The 13,964-nt window shown below is 55.6% G+C and overlaps 1 protein-coding gene across 2 annotated transcripts in view; it reads right to left on the bottom strand.

Moving 5' to 3' along the window:
• B4GALNT4 (beta-1,4-N-acetyl-galactosaminyltransferase 4) overlaps window positions 1-13,964 on the bottom strand; it is a 140,869-nt gene that overhangs the window by 43,087 nt on the left and 83,818 nt on the right. The window contains exon 3 of one of the 2 annotated variants that reach the window (XM_050952789.1): window positions 5,995-6,108. In XM_050952789.1, the coding sequence (XP_050808746.1) occupies window positions 5,995-6,108 (114 nt within the window). The remainder of the gene's footprint in view (window positions 1-5,994; window positions 6,109-13,964) is intronic. The other variant, XM_050952790.1, reaches the window with a different exon arrangement.

Genomic DNA, 13,964 nt, shown 5'->3' with positions numbered 1-13,964 from the left:
TTTCTTTCCCCTCTGGCTTCGTACTTTTGACAACCCCCCTCCCGTGAACATGGGATGGCAGCCATCTTGGCCAACACATCAAGGACTCAACTGGGGTCCCCCAGAGCTAAAAGCATGAGTCTGAGCTGCAGCTCCCTACCCAGGGCTGTAACAGACTCATCACTTACAGATCAGGCACCTGTAAAGCAGACACTGGCGTGTTCCCGTTTACACCCTCAGGTCCAGGCAGGGCCGGTGCAACCATTCAGGCAACCTAGGCGGTCGCCTAGGGCACTAGGATTTGGGGGGGCACCATTTTCTTTGGCAGCGACCACGGCGGCTGGATCTTCAGCTGTCCTGGTCACCACCGGCACTTAGGCAGAGGGAGCTGGGGCAGGGCCGCCTGCAGCAAGTAAGGGGGAGGAGGGGTGGCACGCAGGGGAACTCCCCACCCCAGCTCACTCCTACCCCGCCTCGTCCCCGAGCATGCAGTGGTTGCTTCACTTCTCCCACCTCCCAGGCTTGCGGGGTCAATCAGCTTAGGCGTCGCAAGCCTGGGAGGCAGGAGAAGTGAAGCAGCGACAGCGTGCTTGGGGTGCTCATGCTCAGAGCAGGGGTGAGCTGGGGCGGGGGGGTGGGAAGCTGCCGCAAGAGGGGCGCCTCAGGGCGGAGTGGGGGAGCTGCCATGGAGGGGGTGTACCTCAGGACGGGGGGGAGCTGCCGCAGGGGTGGGGGGGGTGCCTCAGGGCGGGGCCGCGGGGGGAGGGAGGGCACAAGGTGGACGTTTCACCTAGGGTGCGAAACATCCTTGCACTGGCCCTGGGTCCAGGCCAAGCAGAGCAGAGAAGCGAGCAAAGCAGAGTTCTCAGCTCCTGGTGGGCCTCCCGTCAGTGGCCATTGCTAGCGTATGCCTGGCTGAAATCAGGCACGTGAGGGGGGATCCCAGGCAGGGGTTTGAAAGGCCAGGATCCATGTGTGGTGGCCATGCTCAGAGAGGGGAGGACACACAGGGAAGTGGCTGGGAAGCTGGGTGCCGTTATTCCCTTTCCAAAAGCTCTGAGGAGAACCCAGTCGTTCCCCAGATGGATGCTGGCAGGAAGCAGAGGAGAGATTCGGGGCTGGTGCTGCCCACTCACCAAGAGACCACCCTGCCCATCTCCCTCATGCCATGACCTGGAAAGGCCTGTGGTGGGCAGAGCCCAGAGCTGTGACCAATGGACACCTCTGATGGCCGGAGGCTCATGTCACCGGGGTGGCTCTGAGGCAGAAGAGGGATCCCAGTGTCTGTTGTGGGTTTACTGAGATGGTCGGCCAAGCCCCCAGCACCCTTTATCCCTAACGTGCTGCTGCGGGGCACACTCCCAGTTGGTGCTCTGGCCCCCATGTGGCAGCTGCCTGCGGTGACTGCAGCTCCACTGGCCAGGCCCTGCAGCTAGGGAGGAAGGAGAGGAGTGGAGTCAAGCAGCTGGAGAGGCACGAAGGCAGTGACGAAGTGCGGGGAGTCCAGAGAAAGACTTGGAGCCGGACGGGAGGAAAGGGGCCTGTGGGTGACAGGGCTAAGAAACTTCACAGGGTGGCTGGGGCACAGGGGAGGGGCAGGGAGCAGTGTCTCTGGGGAGCAGCCCCAGCAGTCTCCAGTCACTCCGCACGGGCACACACTGCCCTGGCCATGCACAGCCCCAGCCCTGGGAGCCTGGGGAGGTCTCAGCACCTGGCAGCACAATGAGACTGGGAATGGAGGGAGGGGAGACAGGGACCCCTGAGCTGTGCCCTGGAGATCAAAGGGTGCCAGCTAACCACAAGTGTCGGCATAGCCAAGGGCTCCCCCCCGCCTCTCCGGTCCGGTCGGCTGTGCAGTGCCCCTCCCCGCAAGGGCTCGCAGCTCTCCTCCCCGCTGCTGGCTTTCATGTGGGGCTGCAGTCAGGGTCAAAACAACTAAGAATTGAGTGCTGGGTCCCCATCTCCTGGAGCTGCCCCCACTTGCAATCACTGGAGAAGCCGAATCTCCGGGCTGTCTGCGCGGCAGGAATGCAGTGGGATGATGGACTCCAAGGTCCTGGCTCGCATTAACACAAGCAGTGCCAGCCTCTAGCTATTATCTTTGGGAAATCATGGGAGACGGGGGAGATTCCAGAAGACTGGAAGGGGGCAAATATAGCGCCCATGTATAAAAAGGGAAATAAAAACAACCCAGGAAACTACAGACCAGTTAGTTTAACTTCTGTGCCAGGGAAGATAATGGAGCAGGTAATCAAAGAAATCATCTGCAAACACTTGGAAGGTGGTAAGGTGATAGGGAATAGCCAGCATGGATTTGTAAAGAACAAATCGTGTCAAACTAATCTGATAACATTCTTTGATAGGATAACGAGCCTTGTGGATAAGGGAGAAGCGGTGGATGTGATATATCTAGACTTCAGTAAGGCATTTGATACAGTCTCGCACGATATTCTTATAGATAAGCTAGGAAAGTACAATTTAGATGGGGCTACTACAAGGTGGGTGCATAACTGGCTGGATAACCGTACTCAGAGAGTAGTTGTTAATGGCTCCCAATCCTGCTGGAAAGGTATAACAAGTGGGGTTCCGCAGGGTTCTGTTTTGGGACCGGTTCTGTTCAATATCTTCATCAACGATTTAGATGTTGGCATAGAAAGTACGCTTATTAAGTTTGCGGACGATACCAAACTGGGAGGGATTGCAACTGCTTTGGAGGACAGGGTCAAAATTCAAAATGGTCTGGACAAGTTGGAGAAATGGTCTGAGGTAAACAGGATGAAGTTCAATAAAGATAAATGCAAAGTGCTCCACTTAGGAAGGAACAATCAGTTTCACACATACAGAATGGGAAGAGACTGTCTAGGAAGGAGTATGGCAGAAAGAGATCTAGGGGTCATAGTGGACCACAAGCTTAATATGAGTCAACAGTGTGATACTGTTGCAAAAAAAGCAAACGTGATTCTGGGATGCATTAACAGGTGTGTTGTAAACAAGACATGAGAAGTCATTCTTCCGCTTTACTCTGCGCTGGTTAGGCCTCAACTGGAGTATTGTGTCCAGTTCTGGGCACCGCATTTCAAGAAAGATGTGGAGAAATTGGAGAGGGTCCAGAGAAGAGCAACAAGAATGATTAAAGGTCTTGAGAACATGACCTATGAAGGAAGGCTGAAGAAATTGGGTTTGTTTAGTTTGGAAAAGAGAAGACTGAGAGGGGACATGATAGCAGTTTTCAGGTATCTAAAAGGGTGTCATCAGGAGGAGGGAGAAAACTTGTTCACCTTAGCCTCCAATGATAGAACAAGAAGCAATGGGCTTAAACTGCAGCAAGGGAGATTTAGGTTGGACATTAGGAAAAAGTTCCTAACTGTCAGGGTAGTTAAACACTGGAATAGATTGCCTAGGGAAGTTGTGGAATCTCCATCTCTGGAGATATTTAAGAGTAGGTTAGATAAATGTCTATCAGGGATGGTCTAGACAGTATTTGGTCCTGCCATGAGGGCAGGGGACTGGACTCGATGACCTCTCGAGGTCCCTTCCAGTCCTAGAGTCTATGAGTCTATAATGCCTCCTCTCCTGCTCAGGCGCAGCCAGGGGGCTCGCTCGCTGCACAGCCCTTGCCCCAGCTGGGGAAGAGCGACCCTGTGATGCTCCACCACTATCTGCCCATCTGCTGCATCGATCACTGCCATGGCTTGCTGCCGCCACCCGCTCCCGCACCTGTCTGCTCAGCAGCCTCAGAAGAGCATCAGCAGGGAATTTTTCTCTGCCAAGAGCCACACCTTCCCTGCCAACCGCCATGCCCTGCCACCAGCCATGCCAACCACCCCATGCCCTGCCTGCTCTGCCAACTGCCATGCCCTCCCACTAGCCATGCCAACAACCACACCCTGCCACCAGTTATGCCAACCCTTCCATGCCCTGCCAACTGCCATGCCCTTCCATGAGCTGTGCCAATCGCCATACCCTGCCACCAGACGTGCCAACCCCACCATGCCTTTCCTGCCCTGCCAACTGCCATGCCCTGCCATGAGTCATGCCAACTGCCACACCCGCCATGAGTCATGCCAACCCTTCCATGCCCTGCCTGCTCTGCCAACCACCATGCCCTGCCACCAGCCATGCCAACCTTGCCATGCCCTGCCACCAGCCATGCCCTGCCTGCTCTTCCAACTGCCACGGCCTTCAACCAGTCGTGCCCACCATGCCCTGCCACCAGCTGTGCCAACCCTGCCTGCTCTGGCAACCGCCAAGTGCCGCCACCAGCCATACCAACCCTGCCATGTCCGGTCAACAGCTGTGCCAACACCACCAGGCCCTGCCACCACATGTGCCAATCCTGCCACACCCTGCCTGCTCTGCCAACCACCAGACCCTGTCACCAACTCTGCCATGCCCTGCCACCAGCCATGCCAACCCTGCCATGCCCTGCCAACTGCCATGCCCTCCCACCAACTATGCCAACCACCACACTCTCTCATCAGCCATGTCAACCACCACACCTTGCCAACAGCCATGCCCTCCCACCAACCGTGCCAACTGCCCTGCCCCCCACCAGCTGTAACAACCACTCCACATGCCACGCCCCTACAGCTTCACCAACTACATCCTGCCAATAGCCATGCTCCTCAGATCTGTTAACAACCACACCATGTGCTATGCCCCTACAGCTTCACCAACTATGCCCTGCCATGAGCCACTCTGCCAACCACATCGCACCAGCTCTGCCAACAACCATGATGCCCCAACAGCCACCCCACTACAGCACTGCTGACCATGCTGGGCCTTCGATACCCACTGAACTGCAGCTGTGGCACAGAACGGGGCTTTTCGCCACACACCAATGAACAATAACCCCCAAAACTGAGCTGTTGCCAGCTGGGAACCAGCAGGGGAGGTGCCCACTTGGTTTGCTTGGGGAATCAGGCGTTAGGCTGCAGCATCAGGCATGGAGATGCTCCCAAACCCCAGGAAATGGCTGCCCTCTCCTGCAGTGCTGCCATCCCAGAGGGTTTGCTTCCCCTCACAGCTCCCGGGACTGGGTGGAACCAGAGCTGTGTCCACTTTGGCCCATACACCTGTGGGATTACTGCCATGCTTGCGATCCAGGGCCAGACCTCGATTGAGGTAGCCCGGCTGGATGAGGATCTGACCCACGATACCTGGGAGCAGCAGAGACCAGCAAGGTGAGACCCATGCCCCTCTCAATGGGGCGTCTGCGCAGATGCCAGCCCACAGCACCCCATCAGGTCACAGTGTGCTTATCTGCAGCTCTCTCCAAGTTCTAGGAGCTCCCCGCAGAGGCCTCGCACCCCAGGCAACAGGGTTTCGTTACCAGGGGTGGCTCTATGCTTTTTGCTGCCCCAAGCATGGCAGTCAGGCAGCCTTTGGTGGCACGCCTGCGGGTGGTCCTCTGGTCACGTGGATTCGGCGGTGATTCTGCGGGTGATTTGCGCCAAATTGCTGCCAAAGCCGCAAAACCGGCAGACCTCCTGCAGAACAGCCGCCAAAGGCTGCCTGAGATTGCCTCCCCTCCCTATGGCAGAGTCAGCTGAGACGCCGCTGGCATACGGCATGAGCTCAGTAGGCAGAGAGATGCCTGGCACAGGTTTCAGATGATCTGACCCTGCTGCTGAGCTCTGACCCGAGTCCCACTCTTACTACTGCTCTGCTGGAGGACAGTGCAAAGGGAGCCTGGGCCAAGCTGTCTGCTGGCCGCGTTTCCTACACTGAGCCATGATGAATGAAGAACTCCATGGCTTCTGCTCTCCCCCAGCTGTGTGGCTGATGCTGTCGCCAGGCCCGGAGCTCACAGGGAGGGAGGCCTTGACCCGATGGAAAAGGAGCGCTACCGCCAGCTGTGAGCGCCCCTCCATCAACCCAGCACAGTCAGAGGGGAAGAGCTGTTTGATGATCCTGCAAGTTCTCCAACGCCCTTCCCCCTGCCCCAGCATTGGCTCCGGCACTGTCAGCGAGGACACCCCGACTTGCCTCAAAGACGTGCCCTGCCCAGCTCACCTGCTCGTTCCATGGCAGAACATGCTTGGTCATGTTCAGCCGGGGGGGCCTCCCGGCTCCATCCACTCCTGGGCCTCTGGAAAGCCAGCCATCAAAGCCCTGCCCTTCGCCCTGCTGGGGAAACCGAGGACAAGGTGAGAGAGCAGCATCCTGGGGAGGGGCCAGGGCAAGAGGAGGAGGGAAAACAGGTGACATGGATGCCTACCACCCCAACAGGCTTTGCAATCACCAGGCGATGCTGCATGGCGGCTCAGGGCAGGCGGTGAAGATGACTCCCGTCTCGTGGGGGAATTTCAGGCTGGCTAATTGGAACAACTCCAGTGAGGAGGCTGGCAAGGCTGACTCATTTGCCAGAAGGGCCAGGGGATCTAAACATCTCTTATGAGCTGCCAAAACTCAGGCAACGGGGCCGGGGGCCATTCTGTGACCTGGCAGGAAGCGTGCGGGAGAGCAGAGAACTTTCCTCTCTAACCCAGACATGACCCCCGGCGCCTGTCTCAGCGCCTCCCCAGCACCCCTAAAAACCCAAACAATGGCACAGGACCATTCTTGGGGACCATTTGTATTGCAGTAGCAAAGAGAGGCCCCACTGAGCCAGGGGCAATGTATCCCCAACAGAGACAGCCCCCGCCCCACAGAGCTTACAGCCCAAGCACGAGACAAGCATGTCCCTGGACAGAGTGATAACAGCCATGGTGATCTCCGTCACTTCGTCCTCAGCCATGGGGGAGGGGAGCAGACAGATCGAGCACATTATGCGGAGGGGAGGCGGGGAAAGAAGAGGTTAAATGTATCCATTAAAGGAAGGAAAGCCAGAGCAGTGAGTTGTGCATGCTCTGTACTAGCCAGAGCCATTTCCCAGCATGTGGCTTTGTTCCTAGTGGCAGGGAAGTTGCGGGAGCAAGGGTAGCTACCCATAGAGAGGGAGGGGCTGCCCGGGGATGGGGGACTGTGTGCTCAGCGGAACAGGGGACCGGCCAATGGGACCAGGCCTGCTCATTCAAAGTACGGTACCACCAACCATCCCACGGCTGTGCTGGCAGAGGTGGATTTCAAAGCAGGAGCTGGTCAAAGCAGGTGGGCTGCATGGGGAAGATGAATGCAGATGGGGGTGCCCTCTGTGGCCCACTTTCCTGCCATGTGCAGGGACGAGGCAGAGGGAGGCAGGAGATGAACCAAGCCTGCCCCAATCCGCTTGTGCCATCCGCTCCTCATTACACGGAGACAAATTACCGCGGCCACTGGGCTACTCGAGGAGGAAACAAAGCGCCTCAGCCCATGATAAATGACTCCTTGTCAAGCTCCCCGTCTGGTGGAATTAATTCCCAGCCAGCTGCGCCTAGCATGGGGAAGGGAGCAGGGACGGAGCCTGGAGCTGCAGACACCCAGCCAGCCCTGGAGCAGCACTGTTTGAGCCCATGGCAGGTGGGGAAGGGCTCTGGCTGGTGGAGTGCATGGCGCAAGCTCAGGGCTGCCCCAGAGGACACACGGTGCTTGACCAGGAGGTCTCTGGGGGGAGCCACGAGCCTGGGAGCACAGCGAGCGCTGTACCTACATGCAAATGAAACGTGCGTGCAGGAGGGTGGGGAGGGGGCCCTGTGGCCCAGGCAGCTCTTTACAGGCTCTGGAAAGAAGAGGCTCCATTTGCGGTGTGCAGTAGTGGCGAGAATAGTGCAGTGTCTCATGACAGGGGGTACCCCAGCCCCGATTCACAGTAACCCACTGCGCTAACTCGGAAAACTCACTTAACCGCTCAGTGCCTCAGGTTCCCCATCCGTACAAGGGAGAAAGCACAATCCCGAGCCCTGCTATCCAGCACGGGGTGAGAGCCCCTGACGAGAGGTGCTCTCTTTGTGTTACTATATCCACAAGCACAGCCTGACGCTGGCGGATAGCTGCTATTTGATAGGCCTCAGGAGGGCTCACAGTCTTTGCTGCTCTGGATTTCACCCCCCTCTTCACAGGTGAGCCATCTGCCAGCAGCACCACCAGTGAGCTTGACCCAGGCACTGGGTGCGGAGGAAGAACAAAAGCCCAGGTCAATCCCAGTAACTGCAGTTACTCTGAGCCCCTCCCCACCTGACCCCAACGTCTCCCAGCAGCAAAATAAGGGGTGGTCTTGTGTCCTGGAGGCAACAGGAAACTCACGCAGGGTGTGGGATAAGAGGAACAGACTCAATGGGTGTGAGGGGGACAAGCTCAGAAAAGAGGTGGGGGGCAGAATACTGGTTTATGAGAGCTACTCTCAAGCCATTAATGTGAAAGGGGACCAGGCTGTGGGTGGCATTCACCAGAAGCAGAGCCCAGAGACATCAGCCTGGTCACTCCCCATGTTCTGTAGTTCACTAGTGTAACACCTGTGCAAGGGCATAAGTATGGTGCAATCAGGGCTCCCACATTCCTAGTCGAGCCATGCGTACAAAGTCTAGTTGGCTTTGGCGAGTGTCACGGGTCCTGCCCCGCAGCACCAGGCCCAGGGGAGGAGAAAGCGTTTCCATCTGCTCTATGTCTCCCTTTTCTCCTACTCGGTCGCCAGACACGTCATGTCAGTTTCACAGCACGGCAAGAAACTGATGAGGGCCCCAGGGCAGCAGGGAACAGAGTGCTGCAGCCTTCGGAAACAGACACTCCCAGGCGCCGCTGCAGTTCGAGGCTGTGACAGGTAACATACACCCAGGTCACAGAGACACAGATGTAGTCATTGATGGAGCACATAAGCTGCTACTCAGGGTCTTGTCCTTGAGCAGCTCAGCTGACAGGGAGCTCAAACCCTGGGGCTGTCACTGGACTCCAAAAACATCTCTCCGAAGGCGTGGACAAAAATACACCAGCTGCTGAGGATTTTTGTGCACAGAGCTATCTATCTCCAGCTTGGGGGGGTGTCATGGTAAAATTCCCCACTCTGAACCTTAGCGTCCAAAAGATGGGGTACCAGCATGAATTCCTCTAAGCTCAATTACCAGCTTAGAACCTGTAGCGCTGCCACCAACCAGGAATTCCAGTGCCCACAAAACTCTGGTCCCCACAAAACCTTGCCCGGGGACCCTCAAGACCCAGACCCTCTGGATCTTAACACAAGGAAAGTAAACCCTTCCCCTGACCGTTGCCTCTCCCAGGCTTCCCCTCCCTGGGTTACCCTGGAAGATCACTGAGAGTCAAACTCCTTGAATCACAAGACAGAGAGGACAATTCACCTTCCTCCCTCCTTCTCTTTCCCCCTCCCAGACTCTTCCTGAGAGAAAGTAATCCTGGCACAGAGAGAAATCAGCCCCTCTCTCTCTCTCTTCCCTCCTTTCTCCCCACCAATTCCCTGGTGAATCCAGACCCAGTCCCCTGGGGTCTTACCAGAATAAAAAAACAATCAGGTTCTTAAACAAGAAAATCTTTTAATTAAAGAAAGAAAAAACAGTAAAAATTATCTTTGTAAATTTTAAAAAAATGGAATAGGTACAGGGTCTTTCAGCTATAGACTCTGGGAATACTCTCCCAGCCTAAGTATACAAGTACAAATTAAAATCTTTTCAGCAAAATACCAATTTGAACTCCTTTCAGCCAAATACACATTTGCAAATAAAGAAAACAATCATAAGCCTAACTCTCTTTATCTACCTAGTACTCACTAGTCTGAACTATAAGAGCCTGTATCGGAGAGATTGGAGAGAAACCTGGTTGCACATCTGGTCCCTCTGAGCCCCCAGAGTGAACAACAACCAAAACTAACAGCACACACAAAAACTTCCCTCCCTCAAGATTTGAAAGTATCCTGTCCCCTGGTTGGTCCTCTGGTCAGGTGACAGCCAGGCTTACTGTTCTTGTTAACCCTTTCCAGGCAAAGAGATATGAAGCACTTCTGTTCTATTAACTCTTACTTATCTGTTTATGACAGGAGGTGACAACAATCCCTCATATACGGCCACAAAGCTGGAGAATTGGGAGTTGGTTCTTCTAGGACCGACACCTTCAGTCTCTCAGGGCAGTGCACTGTTTCAATAGGGAGGGTCTAACAGCTACTTGAGACACCATCCCCACGCCTGCACCTTAGCCGAGGCTGGCATCACGTCACTACAAAGGCACTGCTCCTCTGGGAGGGTGACCTCCAGGGCCAGACTCAGCTGTTTTCCCTGATGCCTTGTTCAAAACAATGGCTGGTTAGATTTTTGTTTTACTTTAAACAAACATGCGCACGTACGCGCCCCCCAATCCCCTTTTTCTCATCACTAGAAGGGATTCCACTCAATAATTCCCCGTCAGGCAGAGAATCAGCTCTTCCACCATCAAGGCAAATGCTTTGAAAAGCTAAAAAATGGGCTTGTCTATTGGAAACTGAGAGGTGACAGCTGATAAGAACAAGGAGCAATGGTCTCAAGTTGCAGTGGGGGAGGTCTAGGTTGGATATTAGGAAAAACTTTTTCACTAGGAGGGTGGTGACGCACTGGAATGGGTTATCTAGGGAGGTGGTGGAACCTCCATCCTTAGAGGTTTTTAAGGCCCGGCTTGACAAAGCCCTGGCTGGGATGATTTAGTTGGGGTTGGTCCTGCTTTGAGCAGGGGGTTGGAGTAGATGACCTCCTGAGGTCTCTTCCAACCCTAATCGTCTAGGATTCTATGATCCGCGTACTCTGGCACCAATTACAGCCAGAGAAAGACGGGGCTCTGTTGTACCATCCTGGGCTAATCGGGGGCTAGGAATCCCAAATGGGAACGTCTCTTTGCCAATCACAAGGTTGGGGGGTCTTTGCTGGCTGGTAAGAGCAGCTGGCTGTGGGCGAAGTGTTAAAAAGGAACTGGTTTGTCCAGCCGGGAGAAGCAGCGGGAAACTATTCCCTGTGCAAAGGTTAAGGCAGCTGGAGAAGGGGATGTGATTATTACTGATAGTTTCTCTGGCCCTGGGAGCGGGAGGTGCTTGCTGGAGCTGGGCAGAGGCACCGATCTGTTTTATTCCACTAGGGCAGCCAGCATGGATCAGCATTATCTGTTGGGCAGCCAGTGCCCTGCAATGGGGAGCTCAGCTCCCTCCGCCACAGCTACCCCCATCAAAGAGCCTCAGTGGCAACGAGAGGGTTTGATTCATCATTACCGCAGTGGAGAGTCTGCGCTGCACCAGCTCAGTGCACATCACGAACCCTCCCCGGCCGGGGGCCGGGCCTTATGAACCTGGCATGGAGCCAGTTTGGGGGCATTCCGCTTTCCCACCCCAGCTCTCCCCTTCCGCTCCATCTAAGCACTGATTTGCTCGATGAGTGTCTGGCTCTGAGGTGGGGCTTATCGATTAGGCTCTGGCTAATTGATAGCGGGCAGTAAGTGGTAACGGTAATCCATCCATCTGCCACTTCCACTCGCTGGCTGCATGGCTGCAATCCCATCAAAATCAACGTTCACCTTGGCACATCATTGCTGTCCCAGGCCCCGGGGCTGCTCCCCGCACGAGCCATTCCCAGCATCACGGCTGGGCTTGTATTTATTTCTTGGCCTTCTTACGCTCCCTTGGAGGCTGGGCTCTCATTAGCTTCATTCTACATAGGAGGCAACTAGAGCCCAAAGAGGTCAGGTGACTTGCCCAAGGTCACACACGAAGCAGGTGGCAGAGCCAGAAATTGAACCCTGATCTCCTGACTCCCGGTCCAGTGCTTAAACAACAAGCCCACCCTTCTTCCTCCCTTTCCCTCAGCTAGCATTGCCAACGAATGTTCCTCTGGGCTCAGCAAAGAGAGATACAGTCTGCCCAGCAGAGCTCAGGGCAGGAGGATGTTGCCGGCTCTTGATGCGGTATGAGGAGCTGCTTGCAGATAGAAGGGGCAGGAAGTCTGAACGGCTACTCCTGCTTCACAAGCCATGGGCTCTCTCAGGGAGACTCCCCTTTCCTTAGCACGTATGGTCTCTGGGCCCTACCTGTGGTGCTGTTGGCTCTGCAACGAACACAGCTGGCGGAGGAGTCTGCTGGGACTGGAGATCTCGCCTGATACGGCTCACGCTGCCCCCATACCGGGAGTGATGTAACAGTGCTTCTGCAAAGTTCTGTTATCCCCAGCGGACTGGTCCCCAGTACTGAGAAGAAGAGAAGCTCAGCCCACCCTCCACTGCCATGGAGAAGTTGGTAGAGCAGAGCTGAGCACCAGCAGCTGGAGCAGAAGTGAGGTGCCGGGTGACATTAGCCCACTGGCTGAAACAGGGCATGCCTTGCCCAGTCACCCCTGGCGTGAGTCGCTGGGCAATGGAACAGGCCATGTGGAGGCGGGATTCCTGTTTGGTTCTCTTCCTTTCAAAGGGATCAGGCTAATCCAATTGCAGGTGTCTGTCTCCCAATTTAGAGGGATTAGGCCAGCGCTTGCCTTCAAGCCACAACTCAGGATTGACTCAATTGTGCTGATCGGCCTGGACGGTGCAGTAATTCCTATGCCTCTCTCTGGGCAGGACCCTGTGCCCAAAGTCTGTTATTAACCAAGACAGCTTGAAATGGGAGTGTCACCGTGTCACAGAGTGTGGGGGAGTCAGGGCCCTGCACCCCCGGCTTCCTGTGATTCACCATGACTCTCAGCCAGTCAGTAAAGCAGAAGGTTTATTTAGAGGACAGGAACACAGTCCAAAACAGGTTTTGCAGGCACAGACAACAGAATCCTCCCCACTTAGGTCCATCTTGGGGTCCCAGGAGCACCACAGCTCCCTTGGGGGGTCAGAGCCCTGTCTGTCCTTCCCTCCATTTCCCAGCCAGCTCCTGAAACTCCTCTCACTCTCCAGCGTTCCCTCCCCCTCAACCTTTGTTCAGCTTCCCGGTCAGAGGGGTCACCTGGCCTCTAACCCCTTCCTGGGTTCTCACGTTACATGCTCAGGCATCCTCCCTCCAGCCAGTCTCCCATCCCCCAATGCAGACCGTCCTCCCAGGCCAACACCACCCACTCAGCATTCACAGACCACAGTAAGAACAGTCCCAGTTCCTCACACACCCCACTTCTCTTCCAAGAGGGGCCCTCTGCAGCATCTCGCTCAGCCCTTTAAGCCCTGGGCCATGCACGGCTTTTACTGCAAGCTGATCTTTCAAGAAGTATTCATGTCAGCAGAGCTGGGAGCTCCTGGGTTCAGCGACGCTAGCTCCCAGCCTCGCCCTTTCACCACAGCTTCTTCCGGCACCGAGCCTCCAGCGGTAGGACCTCGTTGAAGTACATCCACCCAAGCAGGGCCCACAGAGCCCTGCTGGCCAAGCGAAGCAGCATCCAGTAGAGCTTATTAACCATGCCCCCGTTGGTGCGCAGCACTGCTCTCTAGTGCACAGAAGCAGACCCGCTCCTGTGGGAGCAATTCTCTCGTGGCTGATGTGAGCGTCGCTAATTAGAGCTTGCAGGAAAATGGACAAAATGTCCCACATGTTTCTTTGTTTCCATTTGCTCCTTGATGTTTTCCATCTGCTGCCAGCGGAGGGATATTAGTCGGGTCTCTCTGAGCAGGGACTGGGAGTTCAATTCATGTGCCTGGTGCCTGGGCTGGAGTCCAGCTTCCGACTGGGATGTCTGCAGATGAGACCCCCTTGTCAATCAGTCGTGCTCCCATCCTCCCCAGCTGGAGACAGAGGTGGCAGGTGCATACAGACGGCACCTGCATGCCTGGCCATTCCCCATGCGCCATCTCCGACAGGCAGATCTACGGCATCTCCAAAGGCACTTTGCAAAAATTAAACCGCCCCAGGAGAGAGAGCACTACTGAAGGACATTGCCCACCAGAAACCTCTCTAGCACCAAACCCTCTGCCCGGTGCATGTTCAGTGAGCTACACTGTGGCAAGAGACCAGAAGGTTTGCTGTGGACTGGGGACTCTCTTCTGCATGCATGGACCCCAGAGGTGGGTTTATTCAGCAGCCAGACTGCTCCCCAAGCAGGTGATTGCTGAAGTGAAGGTGGAGAGCGGGGTGGGTTTTTGAAGCAGGTTTCCTTCATATTACCCACTCCCATCTGGCTTGGCAGTGATTTAGAAGCAAGCAG

This window comes from Gopherus flavomarginatus, chromosome 5 (genome assembly GCF_025201925.1).
Source record: "Gopherus flavomarginatus isolate rGopFla2 chromosome 5, rGopFla2.mat.asm, whole genome shotgun sequence".
Classification (NCBI taxonomy): domain Eukaryota; kingdom Metazoa; phylum Chordata; order Testudines; family Testudinidae; genus Gopherus; species Gopherus flavomarginatus.
This window is presented reverse-complemented; position numbering and strand designations above follow the sequence as displayed.